Source organism: Onychostoma macrolepis, chromosome 16 (assembly GCF_012432095.1).
Source record: "Onychostoma macrolepis isolate SWU-2019 chromosome 16, ASM1243209v1, whole genome shotgun sequence".
Lineage (NCBI taxonomy): Eukaryota > Metazoa > Chordata > Actinopteri > Cypriniformes > Cyprinidae > Onychostoma > Onychostoma macrolepis.
In genome coordinates, this window is record NC_081170.1 from 222,501 (window position 1) to 242,500 (window position 20,000).

At 42.1% G+C, this 20,000-nt stretch overlaps 1 protein-coding gene across 1 annotated transcript in view; it reads left to right on the forward strand.

The window, feature by feature from the left end:
* LOC131521776 (intermembrane lipid transfer protein VPS13B) overlaps positions 1-20,000 on the forward strand; it is a 126,336-nt gene that overhangs the window by 75,356 nt on the left and 30,980 nt on the right. Inside the window, exons 32-36 of the mRNA XM_058746825.1 lie at positions 2,940-3,066; positions 5,073-5,216; positions 12,633-13,239; positions 13,932-14,069; positions 15,901-16,242. Of these exons, the coding sequence (XP_058602808.1) occupies positions 2,940-3,066; positions 5,073-5,216; positions 12,633-13,239; positions 13,932-14,069; positions 15,901-16,242 (1,358 nt within the window). The remainder of the gene's footprint in view (positions 1-2,939; positions 3,067-5,072; positions 5,217-12,632; positions 13,240-13,931; positions 14,070-15,900; positions 16,243-20,000) is intronic.

The window sequence follows — 20,000 nt, forward strand, 5'->3', positions numbered from 1 at the left end:
AATGGAGAAAAAACCTTGGGAGAAACCAGACTCAGTCGGGGGTCAGTTCTCCTCTGACCAGAGGAACCAGCAGTTCACTTCCAGCTGCAGCAGAGTCAGATTGTGCAGAGGACTGATCTGGTTCCTGAGGTCTTGTCCTGATGGCCGTCTTCACTGGGGATCTGTCTCTGCGGCTCATCTAGGTGTCCTGACCTCCGCTGACGTTCAGGGCTGTAGAGGTCGTCTCTAGGTGCTGATCCACCATCTGATCTGGATACAGTCTGGATCTGGAGGCTACGGTGATCTCGGAATAAGAAAGAAACAGACTAATATTAGCGTAGATGCCATTCTTCTTACGATGTAACGAGTACATCATGTGTTATGGGGAGTGTTCCCGGTTCCGCTTGATCTAATTAATGCAGCCTAACAATCCTTTAACGGATTTGAATAGAAGCGTATTAGTGTGTTATGTGTAAGCCAGGCTAAAGAGATGGGTCTTTAATCTAGATTTAAACTGACAGAGTGTGTCTGCCTCCCGAACAGTGTTAGGTAGATTGTTCCAGAGTTTGGGTGCTAAATAGGAAAAGGATGTGCCGCAGTTGATTTAGATTTTCTAGGTATTATCAAACGGCCAGAGTTTTGAGAACGCAGCAGATGTGGAGGACTATAATGCAATAAGTAGGGGTGTTGAAATCAATTGTTTCTACGATGCATTGCGATGCGGACGAATCAGTATTGGTTCACTAATCGACCATAACCGATTATAACGTACCGACGCTTTTCTGACATCATTTGTCGCATACATGCTTTGTCGCGGTAACATACAATATCAGAGAGAGGCGAGACGCGAGTGTGAGTAATTAAAAATGCTCCAACTACTTTAAAAGCCAACGCATTTTGGCTTTTATGCACAACCTGGTTAGCACGACCTGGAGAAGGCGCACGCTGTGTGTAAATCATGTCACGCACAAATAAAATATGCAGGGGGTAACTTGAGAAACCAAGTCAGCTGTTTTCACCATGAGCTGTTAACGCCTGTCAGTGCCAATGTGGACCCAGCTCAGCCAAAAATGATTGATCGAATTGAACCGAATCGATGACATGATAATCGTAATCGAACCTAACCGTGAGACCAGTGTAGGTTCACACCTCTAGCAATAAGAGCTCGCTCAAGTACTGAGGAGCTAAGCCATTCAGGGCTTTATAAGTAATTAGCAAGATTTTAAAATCTATCCGATGTTTGATAGGGAGCCAGTGCAGTGTTGACAGAACCGGGCTAATATGGTCATATTTCCTGGTTCTAGTAAGAACTCTAGCTGCTGCATTTTGGACCAACTGTAGTTTGTTGATCAAGCGTGCAGAACAACCACCCAATAAAGCATTACAATAGTCTAACCTTGAGGTCATAAACGCATGAATTAACATTTCTGCATTTGACGTTGAGAGCAAAGGTCGTAATTTAGATATATTTTTGATATGGAAAAATGCAGCTAAAAAACATGGCTTTCAAATGACAGATTGCTATCGAACAGCACACCTAGGTTCCTGACTGATGAAGAAGAATTGACAGAGCAGCCGTCAAGTGTTAGATAATGTTCTAGGTTATTACATGTGGGGTTTTAGGTCCGATAATTAACACCTCTGTTTTTCAGAATTTAGCAGTAAAAATTACTCGTCATCCAGTTTTTATATCGACTATGCATTCCGTTACTTTCTCAATTTGGTGTGTTTCACCGGGCCGTGAAGAAATATAGAGCTGAGTATCATCAGCATAACAGTGAAAGCTAACACCATGTCTCCTGATAATATCTCCCAAGGGTAACATATAGAGCGTGAAAAGTAACGGCCCTAGTACTGAGCCTTGAGGTACTCCATACTGCACTTGTGATTGATATGATACCTCTTCATTCACTGCTACGAACTGATGGTGGTCAGATAAGTACGATTTGAACCATGCTAAGGCACTTCCACTAATGCCAACAAAGTTTTGTAGTCTATTCAAAAGAATGTTGTGGTCGATAGTGTCGAACGCAGCGCTAAGATCCAGTAGAACTAATAAAGAGATACAACCACGATCAGATGATAGAAGCAGGTCATTTGTAACTCTAATGAGAGCAGTCTCAGTACTATGATACGATCTAAATCCTGACTGGAATTCCTCACAGATATCATTTTTCTAGGAAGGAATATAATTGTGAGGATACTACCTTTCTAGTATCTTTGACAGAAAAGGGAGATTTGAGATCGGTCTGTAATTAACTAGATCTTTGGGGTCAAATTGTGTTGTTGTTTTTTTTAATGAGAGGCTTAATAACAGCCAGTTTGAAGGTTTTGGGGACATATCCTAATGACAATGATGAATTAATAATAGCCAAAAGAGGATCTATGACTTCTGGAAGCAGCTCTTTTAGTAGTTTAGATGGAATCGGGTCTAACATACATGTTGTTGGTTTAGATGATTTAACAAGTTTATACAATTCTTCCTCTCCCACAGTAGAGAATGAGTTGAATTGTGTTTGTATGTATCTATGTGTGTATGTGTATGTGTGTGTGTGTGTGTGTGTGTGTGTGTGTGTGTGTGTGTATGTGTGTGTGTATGTGTATGTGTATGTGTATGTGTATGTGTGTGTGTGTGTGTGTGTGTTTGGGCGTCTTGTGGCGTCTCTGTTGTCTGCAGCTGCACTGGTTTCTCCTGCACTGAGAGGCGCGTCAGTGAGCTGCTGTGCATCAGTTCAGTTCTGCTTCAGCTTCATTTGTTTATATTTCTGATGTTCTGATAAACACCATTAATGATGTTGATTCATGTTTTGAGTTTATACAGTGTAGGACATGATCAGCTGTGGCTTTGTGTTTGTTTATGAGATATTGCTGAAGGTTTGATGATGTATTCAGCTCTGTGAGATCGATTCTCTCTCTGTGTGTGTGTGTGTGTGTGTGTGTGTGTGTGTGTGTGTGTTCAGCATCCGCCGGCAGCAGGAGAAGCGAGTGATCCTGTCTCCGATCATCACGGATTTCTCTGTGCGCATCACAGCAGCTCCAGCTGTTATTTACCGGAAGCCTCTGTCAGCGGATCATGGCCCAGCCGAGGTACGTGTGTGTGTGTGTGTGTGTGTGTGATGTTTCAGTGATGCTCTGTCTTCTGTCAGATGAAAGCGTGTGTGTTCAGGAAGGGACACTGGAGTGTTTTGGGAAGTTGGAGCTGCTGGAGAAGCTGAAGCCGCTGCTCAAGCGAGACAAACAGTTTCTCGGTTTTTGCTCAGTAATGCTTTCGCCGTGTGTTTGTTTGCTTCAGTGAGGTTTTGACGTCAGCTCCATGCTTGACCTTAAATACTGAAAATCACTAAACAAACAGCCACTGGTTTCACTTTACACAAACCTGGACTGTAAAGCCGTCCAGAAACCATCTGACGTGCAGGTTTAGAGCGTCGGGGCGGTTATAGTGAATGGAGATCTAAACACGTTCCGTTAGTGAAAGAGCTTTTCACCAAACGCTTTAATCAGACACATCTTTAACTCATGCAATAATGTTTACGGTTGTCAGGGTTAGCGTTAGCAGCTTTAATATCCAGTGTGTGTCACAGATTTCTGCTTATTGGCAGCTTTAAACGTGGCTCATCCAATCAGATCTCAGTTAGGGTGTATTCACACCAGGAAAGTCCGCTAGTTCATTTGCTTTGGTCCGGACCAAATAGAATGTTTTTTTTGTTTGTTTGGTGCGGTTCGCTTTCACACTGCCCTTTTTGTAAGTGAACCAGAAATTGTAAACACAACCACACGTGTGCTAAGGTCATCCGTTCATTGGACAGAAATTCTCAAGCAGGGAAAAACAGGAAGTGCAAAAACGGGCTAATCATGGAGGTCTTTCGTAGTGCAATTTTTATTATTTTACTGATTTGCTGTCATGAGAGAAAACGCAATATGAAGAAACTTATGAGCATCATATATGAGACAATGTCATACAATGTTGTAATTACGACTTGCCAAAAATAAAATCTATAGACATGAAATACTCAAAGCATATCAAAATGTTAGTTTAAACATTTACATAGATACATGTGCGCTAGGCGTACATCATATCGCTTGTGCGGAGAGTGGAAGCTGAAGCGCCGCTTCAGAACATCATACAAATACGCCGTAATTGTTGCTCATAAAGGTAATAATAATACATCGTTCGAACTGTAAAGGGTATATTTTTATTTGTGTGCACTCACAATATCAAGAAAACGTGCCTTTCTAAAATAAATAAAACTAATAGGATGCGCTTCCGTCAAAATGAACCGTAACTGAATGTTTTCCTTACAGACATGATGAATATATCTATAGAAAGCTTTGAATTTCTACAAAGCGAAATAAATCATATCCAAAACAAAAACTCTTTCATTATAATCCGTAAAGATGCATTTCTTTCTAAAGGCGTCCAATGAGGAGATGGCAAGTCAGGATTTTAACTTCATCTTTGTGACACTGACTCAGAAAACACTAGTTTATTAATAAATAATTCAAATATCTCCTTACTATTTTCCCAGACACATTCATTGTAACTTTTGCCGGGCTTTGCGGCAAGCTTTAGCCTATTTAGTGCGCTCATGTCACGTTGCTGTGGGCGCTATGGTCACGAAAACTCATAATTTGCACGCGTTTTTAAGCATTGCGGTTTGAAAACGAGTGATTTAAGCGATTGAAATGCAAACAACAGCACTATATGCGTGAGCTGTGTGTTTTCTGAGCGTGCTTTCTGCATTTGGATTGGATCAAGGCCGGTTCATATTCACACCTCAAACGAACCGTACCAGAGTTCGTTTGAGCGGACCGAGACCACCTCTTCAGCTGGGTCTCGGCACGCTTGTTTGGTCCGCTTTTGGTGCGCACCCGCTGCATTCTCACCTGCCCAAACGAACCGCACCAAGAGGGAAAACGAACTCTAGTACGATTCAACCGAACTAAATGAGGCAGGTGTGAAAGCACCCCTAAATAACTCCCATGATTCTCTCTGTCCGTGTTCTGTATTTGATGATCAGCTGTATGTCTGTTAAAGCTGTAAAAATGAAAAAGCGCAAAATAAAGTGAATCAATGACGGTGTGTCTGTCTGCAGGAAGTGGTGGTGTGCGGTCACAGTCTGGAGATGAACGTGACGTCCAGCCTGGATCTGTTTCTGAGCGCAGATCAGGTGCAGTTACTACAGCAGCTCCTGCAGGCCAACGTGATGCTAACGAGCGCAGACGACACCGCAGCGGACGTACGGTCACACACACACACACACACACACACACACACTCACACATGTTCGTTTTTGTGAAAAGTGGGGACATCCCATAGGCGTAATGGTTGTTATACTGTACTTACTGTATGTGCTATTGTCCTACACCAACCCTACACCTAAACCTACCCCTTACAGGAGACTGTGCATTTCAACTTTCCCCAAAAAAACCTCATTCTGAGTGATTTATAAGCGTTTTGAAAAGTGGGGACATGGAGTAATGTCCTGAAAAGTCACCTTCACCTTGTAATACCTGGCATACCCTTGTCATTATACAAATTTATGTCCTCATTTGTCACAAAACACACACACACACACACACACACATACACAATGCACACACACACAAAAAAAAACACACGCACTGCTTTGTTCAATACATTTGTCTATCGTCTACTAAAGGCAAAAGTACTCTCAAGTCATCTAACAGCTTAAAAAACAAAATAACAATATGAGGAATCAAAAAAAAAACCCAGATCAACAGGTGTGATGAGACCATCAGACTCTGATATACACTCACTATCTGTCTCTCTGTCAAGTGTGTGTGTCTGTCTGTCTGTATGGTGCCATGTGTTTGGTCTCTCCTCTTCCCATCATGCTCTAGTGTTTACTGAGGGGAGGTGTGCGGCGCCTCAATAAAAGCCTCTCAAACACACTCTAATGGAACGGCGCGTAAAAATATTTACGGCAGCGGCCTGTGTGAGGATGGAGGAGAGCGCCTGACTCTCTCTCTCTCTGCGTGTCTGTCTCTCTGTCTGATGTGCAGCTAAGAGCGTCTGATGGTGGAGTGCCGTTGACATGCTAGCACTCTCACACACACACACACACATCGGTGTTGCGCCTGGGAAACGCTCTGCGTCTCGTTTCTCGTGTGTCTCGTGTGTGTCTCGGGGCGGCCGTGGGTTTGTGTGGAGGTGAGACGCATCTGGATCTGATTGTGGGAGTGATGTTGGGCTGAATCATCTCTGCCTCCCCTGCAGACCCAGAGCGTCACAACCCAGAGTTCACCTGGGTTCAGGACATGATATTTCACAGCCCAGTGTATGAAGCGTGTAAGTCATGCCGGAGCGCCCTCCAGTGGACACAGTCTGCAGAAACACTCTTCCTCTGTCCTGCTGTTACACTGTTAACATGTTTATAGCAGCTGCATGAATAATAACACATCAGTTTAGACACAGACGACTGAGGGAGCTCAGAAACAAACCTGAGGAAGAGGAGAAAATCCCCGTCGCTCTTCCTCAGACCTCGGTCGAGTGTAATGATGTGATGGCTTGTTTGGAATGAGAATGTCTGGCCCGTGAGTTGTTTTGATTGCTGAAGCGCAGAGATTCCTCAGAGACGCCGCTGGTTCTCTCGCAGGTCGCTGGAGCTCAGATCGCTTCTCTGGGGTTCAGGGGGCGTATTACAGAAAGATCCGAACTTTAAAATCTGATTTTATGTGTTTGGTAAGCATGGTAATTTGAGTTAGGACAAAAGCTATTACAGAACAGCATTTCCTAAGTGTGTCATCTTAACTACGGAGAGGAAAGGGTATTACAGAAAGCTCCTAACTTGACAGAAAATCCTAAAAACTGTCTTAACTTTAGGGCAACCCCACAGCTGTCCTGACTTCAACATTATTTGAAAGCAAAGGGAAAAATCGCTTACAATTGCGCTGTCCAACAATTTTGTCTTCACAGACTCAGCTGTACGGTTAATTTTCGGCAACTCCAGCCCGCTCCCTGAAATGAAAAGCTCGCCGGTTTTGTTTATCCATTGTTTGCCTCATCAGCAGCTGCACAGTGTTGGTTGCTTAGCAACAGACCTGAGAGTGGATTGGTGAACTTGATGCAATTTAGGATTTCCTAACTAGAGATAAGATACGATTTTGTAAGATAAGATAAGAATCCTAACAAGTTAAGGATTGCTTCTGTAATACGAATTTGCGAAAAATCCTGCTTTAACATAACATATATCTTAAGTGAAGACCTAAGACGAGAAACTTTCTGTAATACGTTGTTTTGTGTGTCTGACCTGTGAACTGGTTGTAGGACACCTCTCCTTACACACGCCGGGAAGGTCAGTCGTGTTTTCTTTCTCCCGCTCGCGGTTCCGAATAGAAATAACGCCCGCGTTTGGCTGCTAAACATCTGCTAAGTAGGATGTCGCTGTGACTAATCTCAAATATTTGTTCGCTCTCAGGGTTGGTGTTTTTAGCCTTCCAGGCTATGTTATGAAACCGAATCGTTCTTTTTTCTCTCGGTGCTCGCTGACCTCTCGTACCAGAATCAACTGATAATTGACAGCCAGTCAAAACAGTTCAGCTCTCTGAGTTCAGCACTGTGCCCGAGACCAGCGGCGTGGCACATTCCCCAATTCACCTCCGAAACACGATCTATTTGAGATCAGTAGCAGCTGAGGCCTTCGCGCATAACGCTTTGTCAGAATTGGCGTGAAACCCCAGATAAAATCATCAGGCGCAGAATTACATTGAAGAGAAACAAATATGGGCGGTGAGGCCGGGCGTCTGACCCGCGGCTCTGGTTTCAGCTCAGGTGCCCGAGGCCAAACCGGGTCACGGTTACAGAAGGGTAACGCGTGTTAACTCGAACCCGGCCCGAGCGCTGTTTGGTTAGGCTGGGCTGAGGAGAGAAAACATGTCTTCCACCTGTATAAGCAAGATCACACGTTTAAAATAACAGGTGAGGGGCGAGTGGCTCCTGATTCAGAGCTGTGGATTCTAGTTAGAATCAGGAACCAACGTCCTACTCCTTCTCTGCTTCCTTTCTTGTTTATTTAATATTTGGCTTGTTGGATGATGCTTTCATCATTTCAAATACATTTTACTGTATTTTCTTAAAGGGGTGATGACATGAGAAACCACATTTTCTTTGATCTGTTGACACAGAAGAGGTCTTGTTATGCTTAATACATTGTGCAAGTTTTAGAACTTGAGTGTTTAATCTTGTCATTTTACATTATTGACACACTATTTTCCAATTTTGATATTGTGAAGTTGCTTTGACTCAATTTGTATTGTTAAAAGTGCTATATAGGTGACTTGACTTGATTAGAACTTAAAGCTGCAGTCCGTAACTTTTTTTTGGTTAAAAATGATCCGAAATCAATATTTGAGCAAGTTCATAAGCAGCCAGTGTTCAAAACTATCGCCTTTACTTACTTTATTATAAGGTTAGCTTATAATAATGTTTTCTAATGTGAGTGGTACGGTAGGTTTTCGTGGGAAATTCGAGCATGGCACTGCGTCATTACGTCACGTCTGTAAACATAAAGACGTTGTCCCGGCTAGTATGCTATCGTATGTGAGGATGCTGCAGGTGATGGAACGTTTATAGCCTTTTCTCACAGCAGCTGGAATAATTAAATGTATCATTTTGATGACGGATTGTAATGCGAGTGTTGCGTCACGTCAAAAGCAAATAGAAATCACAATCACTGCATCTTGTCTGCACTGGATACAGTAACCAGATATGAGTCTGTCGTCAGGACGAATGCAGTGAAAGATCGTTCAGAACGAACGGATATCAGAAGGATCCCAGCGTAAGGATCAAGTGGATAGTTTATTTTAATGGCGTCCCGGATCGTGTCGGAGCATGTTGTTTTGTAATCGAGGCACAGTGTCATGGAGAGTTCACAGAGAAACATTTGTTGAAAGATGAAGCGTCTCTAGATCTGACTGCAGCTACATCACAAACCGTAAGTAAATGATTTCATAATGCTTTGTCTGGAAATGACTTTTATTTTGATCATGTTGTCAAAACACTCGCATGCAATAGCGAGGGGGCGTTGATACTGTTTCCTATGCAATGGCGTTAGCCAATCATAACAGCAGTTGAGTACTGGCAAGTCTTAAAGGACACGCCCCTTAAAACAGATCGTTGTAGACAGAGGGTCAGAATGAGGGTAGAACATTTTTTTTCCACATATATATATATATATATATATATATATATATAGAGAGAGAGAGAGAGAGATAGATATAAATATAGATATATATTTCTTTTTTTCTTTTCTTTTTTTTTGTGCAAAAAACTTTATTAACTTTATAAGTAAATGTAAAATGTAAGTAAACCTCAAGGAACATATTAAAATTAAAAATCCATGTCATGACCCCTTTAACATTTCTGTAGCTTAAATAGCATGAGCAGGACACTAGCAAAGGCAGCATCATGGGATCTATTCCCAGAGAACACATGAACTGGTGAATCTGCCCCTTAGGAAAAAAAACATCTGCCAAATGCATAAATGTGCATGTAATGTTCATTTCTTTTTTCTTTTCAAGTTTGTTTACTTTTCGTTAGCATTCACTCTATCAAAGTTTTAGTTTAGCTGTAGTTTGTTTCAATCTTTTCTAGTTTTAGTTTATTTGGGTTTTGTTTTAGTGTTTAGGGCTTCATCATAACTGACATCATTTTAAATTGTTTAATGTTTTGTCATGTTAGGTTTTATTATTATTTCAGTAATGGAAAATATTTACTTCAGCATGTGTGCATGCACAGAATTCCCCCAAAAGCAGCTCTGAATGTGCTCAGGCGCATGATCGGTGTCGTTGTTCTGGTGCTGATGGGAATGTGTTTCTATAGTAGCGCAGTGTTTTGTTCTGTCTAGTGTTTTCGCTGAAGTCACATTTGGGGCGAGCCGCAGCTCTGATGGAGATGAAATGAAACGGTTTGGTCCGTGCGTCCGGTCGGTCTCGCTGTAAACATGGTGGCTGCCAGCGGCTTTATGCTTCAGCAGACGGCGAATAACTCCAGCGTCCGCCTGCGGTTTCCTCATCGCCCCCCAGAGTCTGAGAGCGCTGCGGTCTCAGAGAGCCACTCTGCCTTCACCTCTCGCTCACCCCGGGCTCCTCGCGTCGCTGTTTCTCATTGGCGTAACCAAAGCAAAGCGTCGCTGGGGTTAAAGAGCGACATCATGACCTAATGTTTGAAGTTTAGCTGGCTGAGGGACGCTGCGCTCTGAAGTCACATCGCTGGAACCGACCGTAGAGTTTAACTTCCTGCAGCGGTGATGGTGATCATGGCCTCATGGTCCAGGTTTCCTGATCAAATGAAGTGAATAAATCATTGACTCTCCGTGTGACTGACAAAAGCAGATGTTCAGCAGAATGTTCGTGCTGCTCTTTTCCCTACAGTGAAGTCAGACACGCTATCTACACTGTGTAACTAGTTTTATATTTTATGTGAAAAATGTCACGCAGCTCTCAAATATCAAACAGGTTTCATATCAGTGACACTAAATGTGTTTGGATCAAAATATCTTCTCTAAGTTGTACAGGTTTGGATCGACATGAGGGCGAGTAAATGATGACGACAGCATGTCTTTATTAATATGGTGAATGTTTAATGAGGTTATAGTGATTCATATGATTTCTCGCTGAAATGATTGTGAATCTGACGTGTGTTGGCCTGATGTTAAATCTGATTTGTTCTGTCAGTAGTTGAAATTAGAAGTTTATTTCTACAGCGCTTTATTCAATAGAATGAGTCAAAGCAGCTTCACAGTGATAAACATAAAAATAGCAGAATCAATGATGGAAACTCAGCTTTGTTTCAGTTCAGATTCTGCGGTAAATCAGCTCTAAAATTGTATCGTCATCAATCAGATTCAGTCAGTTCAGTGTTGGTTCAGTTCAGATAGGGCTGCACAATTAACCCTATTTTAATGAAGTTTAGCTCACTATCTCTCACCTGATGCTGACCCCACAGGTCATCGCCTGACCCCTGACCCCTGGAGCGCTGTGCACTCTGTTCTCGCTCTTGTTTTTAGGCATTGCGCTACAATGCAGGGTGAATGATGTTGGATTCCCCGTGTTTTTGCCAGCAGAACCGGCAACAGTGACTCACCGGCCTCGCTGCAGGTCTCGCAGATCCGCGTGTCTGTTTGTTGAACCTGCGGCACAACCAAGCGGCAGAGAAAGCATTTTTCTTCTTTCTCTCCCACGTTTGTAAAGGGAGCGGGTGGGATTCGGAGCACCTCCAGTGTCTGCTCGCTCCTGCAGTGTGTGTTACGCAGGAGAATTAACCGAGACGTGTCCCTCTGTAACGTCACTGCGTGGGGTCGCGACCTGCCGGCGACTTTGTTGTGGTTGAGCTGCAGAACAGTCGTCGTGAGTTTGGGGTCTCGGGGCTTTGATGCACAGGCGGCCGTCACGTCTCTGAGCGAATGCGACTTCACAGGAAGCAGAATGAGGCCGCTGCGCTTTATGGCGCTCGTTTTAAGTGCTTTTGTTTTCTTCAAAGGGAGTCTGAGATTTGAGGAGAACATTCTCTGGCGCTGAGCTCTGAGCACATGAGGTTTCTCATGAGATGGAACAGCTTCTGAACTGGATCTGACCTTCCATCAGCCGTGCAGTGTGTGTGTGTGTGTGTGTGTGATGCCACGTCTCATTTACATGCCATACCATCCAGTGAAGCCCACCTCTTTAGCCCCGCCCAATGCAATTCCTCAGATATTTTGAGCTTGTTAAAGGGATAGTTCACCCAAAAATGAAAATTACCCCATGATTTACTCACCCTCAAGACATCCTTGGTGTATATGATTTTGTTCTTTCAGACAAATTCAATTGGAATTATATTTAAAAACGTCCTGGCTCTCCCAATCTTTATAATGTAGCTTGCGCTAACTGTCGTACGCATGTTCACTAGGGCTGCCTGATATATCGCATGCGATATTTAATGCGCATCTTTTCAGTAAAGCCGGTTCTGTAATCAGCGGATTGATAATGAACGTGGATTTGCGCAGCTCGTCAGTGAACAGCGGCTCTGTGCAGTAAATGCTGCTCCATGTGAAATCACGCACGTGATGGAAATTACCGCTGATTACAGAACTGGCATTACTGACAAGATGCGCATTAAATACCGCATGCGATATATATAACAGCCCTAATGTTCACAATAGAACACTGTTCCAGCGGATGACACAGGACGCCGGCGTAGTGTAAGCTTTTGGGTGAACTATCCCTTTAATTGTTGGTCTGTTTGCATCTGTGTCCCTGCAGCACAGAAGCAGTCATAAGCAGCAGCTATATTTGTAGCAATAGCCAACAATACATTGTATGGGTCAAAATTATACATTTTTCTTTTATGCCAAAAATCATCAGGATATTAAGTAAAGATCATGTTCCATGAAGATATTTGGTAAACTTCCTACCCTAAATATATCAAAACTTCATTTTTGATTAGTAATATGCATTGCTAAGAACTTCATTTGAACAACTTTAAAGGTGATTTTCTCAATATTTAGATTTTTTTGCTCCCTCAGATTCCAGATTTTCAAATAGTTGTATCTCAGACAAATATTGTCTGATCCTAACACCAAACTGACCCTTATGACTGGTTTTGTGGTCCAGGGTCACATACGATTATCTGTTAGATCATCTGGATGTGTGTTCAGGTGTGCGGTCATCAGCCGCAGTCGGCTGCAGTCTCTGGTTCGGTGGAGAGTTTGTGTGGCAGCAGCGCCCCCTGCGGGCAGGACAGCGGGTTCGGCAGCGACAGCGCCCGCCTGCGGATTGTTCAGATCGAGCGGCAGAGCGGCACGGGTCAGCACCGCCTCGCCCGGCCGTCGCAGCAGCCCACCATCACCAAGAACCTCAGCTTCATTCCGTTTGACGTGTTCCTCACCGCCGGCCGCATCTCTCTCATGACGTACGCGACCACGCCAGCCTCCAAACCCCCTGCAGACGCCCCCCCGGAGGACCAGGCGCTTCTGGTCGGGGCTCTGTCCTCGCTGACGGCCGAGGATCTGCTCAACGCAAACGCTGCAGTAGGGTCCCCGGGGGTCCTGGGGGGCCGCTCGTCTGCGCGACAGGCTCTGGGCGTGACGGTGGTGAGACAGCCGGGCCGCAGAGGAGACAAAGACTGCAGTCTGCAGCCGCTGCTGTTCCTGCAGGTGACGCAGCCGTCCGTCTTAATCAACTGCCATCACCGCAAACAGAGGCTGGAGCTGTCGCTGTTCGACCTCACGCTGAAGGGAGTCGCCACCAACTACAAGAGTCTGGGTGAGTGACGCTTCACACGCCGCGCTACAGATACAGCAGGTTTTTCTACTGGCCCGGTCAATGCCAATACAGTGGTGGCCAAAATGATTGAACACTAGTATTTTCACCAGCTTAAAAAATGGTTTTAAGTCGTTTATTTCAATTTTATTGCTGTAGTTTTATTGCTGTAGTGCAGGAGTAGGCCACGTCGGTCCTGGAGTGCCGATGTCCTGCAGAGTTTAGCTCCAACCCTGAAAAAACCTCAGCTGCCTGTAGCCCTAGTAATTCTGAAGACCTTGATTAGCTTGTTCAGGTGTGTTTGATTAGGGTTGGAGCTAAACTCTACAGGACAGCGGCACTCCAGGACCGACGTGGCCTACCCCTGCTGGAGTGTGTCGGGAGGAAATATCAGTTTACATTTCCAAACATTCATTTAGCCATTAATTGTAATAATCCAGTGAGATTTGTCTGATCTGATCATCATCAGTCTGTCTGGAGTGACATGAAGAACCAGAACAAACTGAGACTAAATCCAGAAGAACTGTGTCTCTGCTTCAAGAAACCTCCTGCAGAGCTACAGCGCTGTTAATAGTTTTAGGCACTTGTGTAAAAATGCTGTAAAATGAGGATGCTGTCAAAAATAAATAGATTTTCTGTATCAGTTAACTTCTATGAACTAAACTAAATCAAGCGTGTGTCCGTCTCTCTCGCAGACGCAGGGAAGTCTCTTCCGGAGGCGCTAGACTACAGTGTGTTTTGGCTGCAGACGGTCGCAGGAGAGGCCGACAGCCGGACAGGTATCCCCCCCCCGCTGCTGTCTGTGTCCGTCAGAGACTTCCTCACTGGACCAGGTGAGTTCAGAGACGCCAACAACACTGGAGCCCATCCACCAGGGGCGGCGCTTGGGGTTTTCATTACTGTGTCCTGTACACATCATCACCGAGTTTTCCTGCGCATTGAAATCATTTGTAGAGCCGCAGATTTGCTCTTTACACGTCAAACAGTGTCTACTTTCGTTGTCATTCACTGACAAGAGCTGCCCACTGAGGCTCGACCTTCTGATCGACATGTGCACTGGCCAGCCATCTACAGCAGCTGCTCAGGGATCACTGTTTCTACCCATTTTGCTATTTGTCAAACTAGTTTTGGGAAGTTTATTAAACTATGGAATGCAGGCTTGGTATGGCAATCTTTCTGTTCAGTCAAAATCGCAGCTTGTACGTACAATAAAGTATAAGTTCTGTGAAGGATCAAATATAGATATTTAATCAGAATTATGCAGTCTTGCATGACACACGCATTTAGAGCGATGGTCTGTGGCAGATTTTCTTCGTGTCAGGGCAAAATTCAATGAACAAGAAATAAGTATGAAGTGATTTAAATTGTAAAGATAATATTGTCTTTTTCGCTAACAAAAATTGCTCCAAACAAAGTCATGTTGTGCGTCTCTGCAGCAACACACAGGTGTTTCCTTACTGAATTAAGTCAATGATTCACTGATCCATTCATAAAAAGTTTCTTACTTTGTTCTTGTATGAATCAGTCATTTTGAAAGAACCGATTGAATAAATGAATCAATGACTCGTTTATTAAGTCAGTGACCTACTGGTAATTTTAGATTCATATTTAAAAGTATCATTCTGTTTTTTTTTCTATCATTCTATATTCCAGTTTTTATATTTAAAACATTAATCTCATAACATTATTTGTGCAATTTGTAAGTGCAGTGTAAACGCATGGACAAGTTCTAGAAATAGAAAAATTAAGAAAATAAGCGTAAAGAACCCTGCATGTTTAATTAGGCCTATACTTGGCTTAAAAAAAGCCACTTAGCCAATGTAACTTTTAAACATATATATATACACACACACATATATACATTAAATAAGTGTATCCTGTGTATTCTGACACATACGTGGATGTCTCTAGGCTAAGCCCTGGATATCTACTCACCCTAGATCCACCCCTGCCTTCGACTTTCACTGAATGAACAAAACACACATGACGCATTTCTCAATATCTTCTCGTATGTTCCAAAGACGTCAGTCAATCATGTGTGTGTTGTGGTAGTGTGTGTTAAACAGCAACACATTGGAAATGTCATATTTCTGAACAGCGTACTTCAGTCAGACAAGTGAGAGGAAGATACAGTCGAACCAGAAATGATTCAGACAGCAGATACAATTGTTGATATTTGTTTACTAGTGGCTGCAGGACACTATAGTTCATTTATGTAAGTGAGGAGAGCAAAATACAGTAAACTGTGACACATTATACCCAAAAATTCTTCACTAACAGTAAAACTGATAAAAATTTGGACACTTTGAGCTGATCATGTTTTGCTGAAGTGTTTTTCTTTAATTGCTAATGTGATCTTTTTACACACAGACTGAACAGAATGAAGCATTGCTTGGTAATTAGTTGAGCTAAATTGGTTTTATCTAATTGTGTTCTTAAATTTAACAGCTGACAGCTATTCAACTGAATTCATTTCATACCTTTCTATCAAAGTTATCTGACGTTATCAAGATGAGTTTGTTCTGACACAGTTTAACTCTGAGTTCTTCTCATATTTTATTACCATTTTCTAAACTATAACGAATTTCCATCGTGGCTTGAAACTAACCACACCTCTCTCTCTCTCTCTCTCTCTCTCTCTCTCTCTCTCTCTCTGTGTGTCAGAGTTGAAGGTGGACATTAGTCGGCCGGTGAAAGTCAGTCCCACCCTGGCTAAGCTTGAGCAGGCGAAGGTCTTCTGGAAGAGACTCTTTCCTGAACCGGAGGGCGAGGCTCAGCCCAGAACCCCCGCAGGCTCCGCCCCCCGCTGCAGTGAGGCCCCGCCCACAGCCGACCTGCTGCTGCGCTCTCTGCAGTCGCCCGTCCCCTTCCACAAGATCTCGCTGCGCACGGTGCAGATGGTGGTGGGTGTGGAGATGGAGGCGCATGCGGCGCGGCCCAGTCTGACGCTATCTGTGTCGGCCATGACGGGTGCGCTGACGCTGAAGAACGCCGCCAAACCCGCAGGTTCGTCGAATACACGCCATGCATTTCCTGCGCCCAGTGATTCATGTGTGTGTGTGTGTGTTTCTCTTGATTGGGCCTTTAATCCAGTTCCCTTCGTCTTACCCACAATGCACTGCAGCAGATAATCAGAGCGTTTATTTTATTTATGCCGCCCGGAAATCCAGTTAATCTCCCTGAGCCTTTAACAGGGCTGAGCAGATCCACAGGAAGTGGGTTCAGAGTCACACACGCCTCTGATGTCCTGATGAGGAGCCTCTCCCATGATGCAGTGCTGTGAGTGCTTACCAGGCCCATATGAGGATGATGCTGCCGGGGGGCCTGAAGAAGACTTAAGATGACTTAAAATAAGACAAAACACGTGTTAAAATAAGCTCAGGCAGCTAAAACTCAATAATATTTCTTATTTTAATTCACCCCCCCAACAACTCTCTGTTGTTTCAGAAGAACCAGGATTCTTACAAAGCCTCATTTTAAAAGTGATTTCTAGGCCTGGAAAAGTCATGGAAAGTCTGAAAATGCAGTGGCCAATTTTAGAATTAATGAATAAAATATTATTTCAATCTTAATATTATTATAAAATATTAAAATATATCAAGGCAAGGCAAGTTTATTTATATAGCACATTTCATACACAGTGGTAATTCAAAGTGCTTTACATAAAAGGAAGTGAAATAGTCATTAAAAAAATAATCACAACAATAAAAACAAGGAATTAAAAAAATATCAATAAATCAATATCAATACCTGCAAAATATCAGTAGAAATTTTGGTTGCACTTTATTTTAAGGTGTCCTTGTTACAGTGTTTGTTTGTTTATTTTTATTTATATAGCACATTTAAACTAGGGGTGGCTCGATACCACTTTTTCAGAACCGATCCCGATCCGATACCAAAAATTCTGAGTATCTGCTGATACCGATATCCATCCGATACCTGGGCAGTTTTTTTTTAATCAGTGTTGAATTTTTATACCTCAATGTGTGTTTACCTGATCATGACTTTTTTAGTACTACACACAATTTACTAAATACAGACAACTTTATTGTAAAGACAAACAACAACAAATGAATGCATATATAATTATAATCTATGACAAAAATACTATTATAAACTAGTTAGTGGATAATTCAGTAGCAAAAGTTCCTCTAGAGAAATCATGAGTGCACAATTTTATAAAATCTAAGATTAGTGGGAAAAAAACATTTAGTGGGGAACGAATAAGTGTAGGATTAAATCTAAAATGATAATGTAAAATGATATACATTGCTGTTTGTATTGTTGTAAAATACATTCATGAAAACAAGTAATATATTTATATATAGATATATATATATATATATATATATATATATATATATATATATATATATTTATATATAATGTAAAATTAAAAGACATTGTAAATGTATAGCATAGTAATGAGGCAGAAACATATGATAGATAAGACGAACAAGAAAGGCTATTAATAATTTTTCATTATGCGAAAGTATTATGATACGAAAGGCTCCAAATACAGAGCAGCACAAAGCGCTGATGAGCATCCTGTGCGCAGAATGATGCGCTTCAAGCAACACTGAGTCACAGCGCTCCGCATAGAAAGGTTCAGAGCACAAATCTTTGCGATAGTTTATTGAGCCTTTTCTTTTAATTTCAGTGTCTGTGCTCGTTAAGAACATGCTCTCTAGTCCAGTGTTGTGATCTAAGAGACACCATCACGATTTTGAAAACAGCACGAAGATAAAGTCCTTTTATGCAAAACCATTTATCTTTATTTACAGATCGTGTAATATTAGGAACATTTAATAATCTTGCAGAGAGTTTCATCGTCTTGACTCGTAACCGAACGTGACACACAGTTTGAACGCTGAATGGAGGATGACAGACGCAGCAGAGGGATGAGTTTACGTGAACTTGAATTTAATATTCATCTGTACCTCACATTAAACGATGTAACTGCTTCAGAACATTTGAAATATAGTGCACGAAAACTTTATGGTGTTTTATAATGTGTTTGTGGCTTTTGTGGGGCTTAACAATGACACAATATTATACGCACAATATCGGGTTTGGATCGGTCTCGTCTGACCGATACCTGATCCGGCAGAAAATGCCAGTATCGGAGCCGATACCGATACTGAATATCGGATCCTCGCACCCCTAATTTAAACACAACTTGGAGTTGACCAAAGTGCTTTACATAGCAAAGTAAACAACGAAACAGTAGAGGTAAATGATAAATTAATGATTAAAAATAATAATCCCAATAGATAAATACAAAAACACTTAATTGACATTGACTTGCATGTAATTATGCATAATTTATTGTCATTATAATAGTAAGTACTAGGGATGTAACGATTCACTCAACTCACGATTCGATTCGATTCACGATTCATGATTTTTTTTTAAGAAAATGAGATTTAAGACAAATTATAAATTAAATATGTTCTTTTATTATTGCTTGGACAAAATGCTGCACGTTTCTTTGTGAAATTGAAATATAACACTATAATAATATACTAATATAGCACTTGCATATTATTGCTCTTTTGTTGGTTTTGATTGCTTCTATTGTCCTCATTTGTAAGTCACTTTGGAGAAAAGCGTCTGCTAAATAACAAAATGTAAATATAATGTAAATGTAAATAACAACTAAACTGAAATTTTAAAACAAGCCCCAAATCAAATAAATAAGTAACATAAATAAAATAAATCTCTTCATAAAAACTAAATAAGGCTTTGTCTGTGCTCTTTCCATTTAAAATGAGAGGCAACCACTGCATTTTAATCATGATCCAAACAAAGATGCTGCATACATGCAGCAGGAGCAGTTTTTAACCTAAATTAGACTGTATAATTTCGAAATTTGAAGCAAAAACAGAATGGTATGACTTCAGTTTTGTGAAATTATACATAGAAACAGCAGACGAGCTGAATGAGACGCAGATTCACTCTCTGCCAGCAGGTGGCGCTTTAAGCGTTTCCTTGGTTTCCGCTGTAAACAAAGCAGCGCTGCACTTATGAACTTTAATATGCATTATACAGAGGCAAGATGAGAAGAAAAATACCATCTAAACTTTTCTAAAGACAGTAAGTTCCCCTCAGACATGCATTCATATAAACTACCCTAATTGAATCGCGATTTGTTTCGCATCTCAACCGATTTGAATGGATTTTCAACCGGCTCGCGGTTAATCGTTACATCCCTAGTAAGTACATGTAACGTGTGTAACAATGACACCTTAAAATAAAGTATTACCAAAATTTTGAGTAACTGTTTTCTTCCAATTTTTAAATAAATTGAGTGAAAAATATTTTCAAATGTTCCATTAAGTCAGGAAGCACTGGAAAGTCCTGCAGATTGACTATCAATGATGTAGATCACATGACCGCCAGCACTGCTGAGGAGTGACTCAGTGTGTGTGTGTGTGTGTGTGTGTGTGTGTCTCTGCGATGGGCCTGGTCTCAGCGAGCCAGAGCGTTCCCAGTGCTCATGAGCGCAGCGCCCATCTGCTCCACAGATGCTGTCATAGAGCTTCTCCAGATAAACTGATTGTTGAGAATTTTAATTAAAACCTCAACAATTTGCACTTGTTTACTGGATTGAACATAACTGCAGCATGAGACATGCGTCCGGCCACGAGCCAGATGGACTCTCTCTGCGGCCCGCAGCTTGATGTGCCTTTATTAAACACAGTCGAAACGAAGTTTGGCCAAACGCTGGTAAACAGCAGACGAGGACGTGAGCGTTTGTGTTT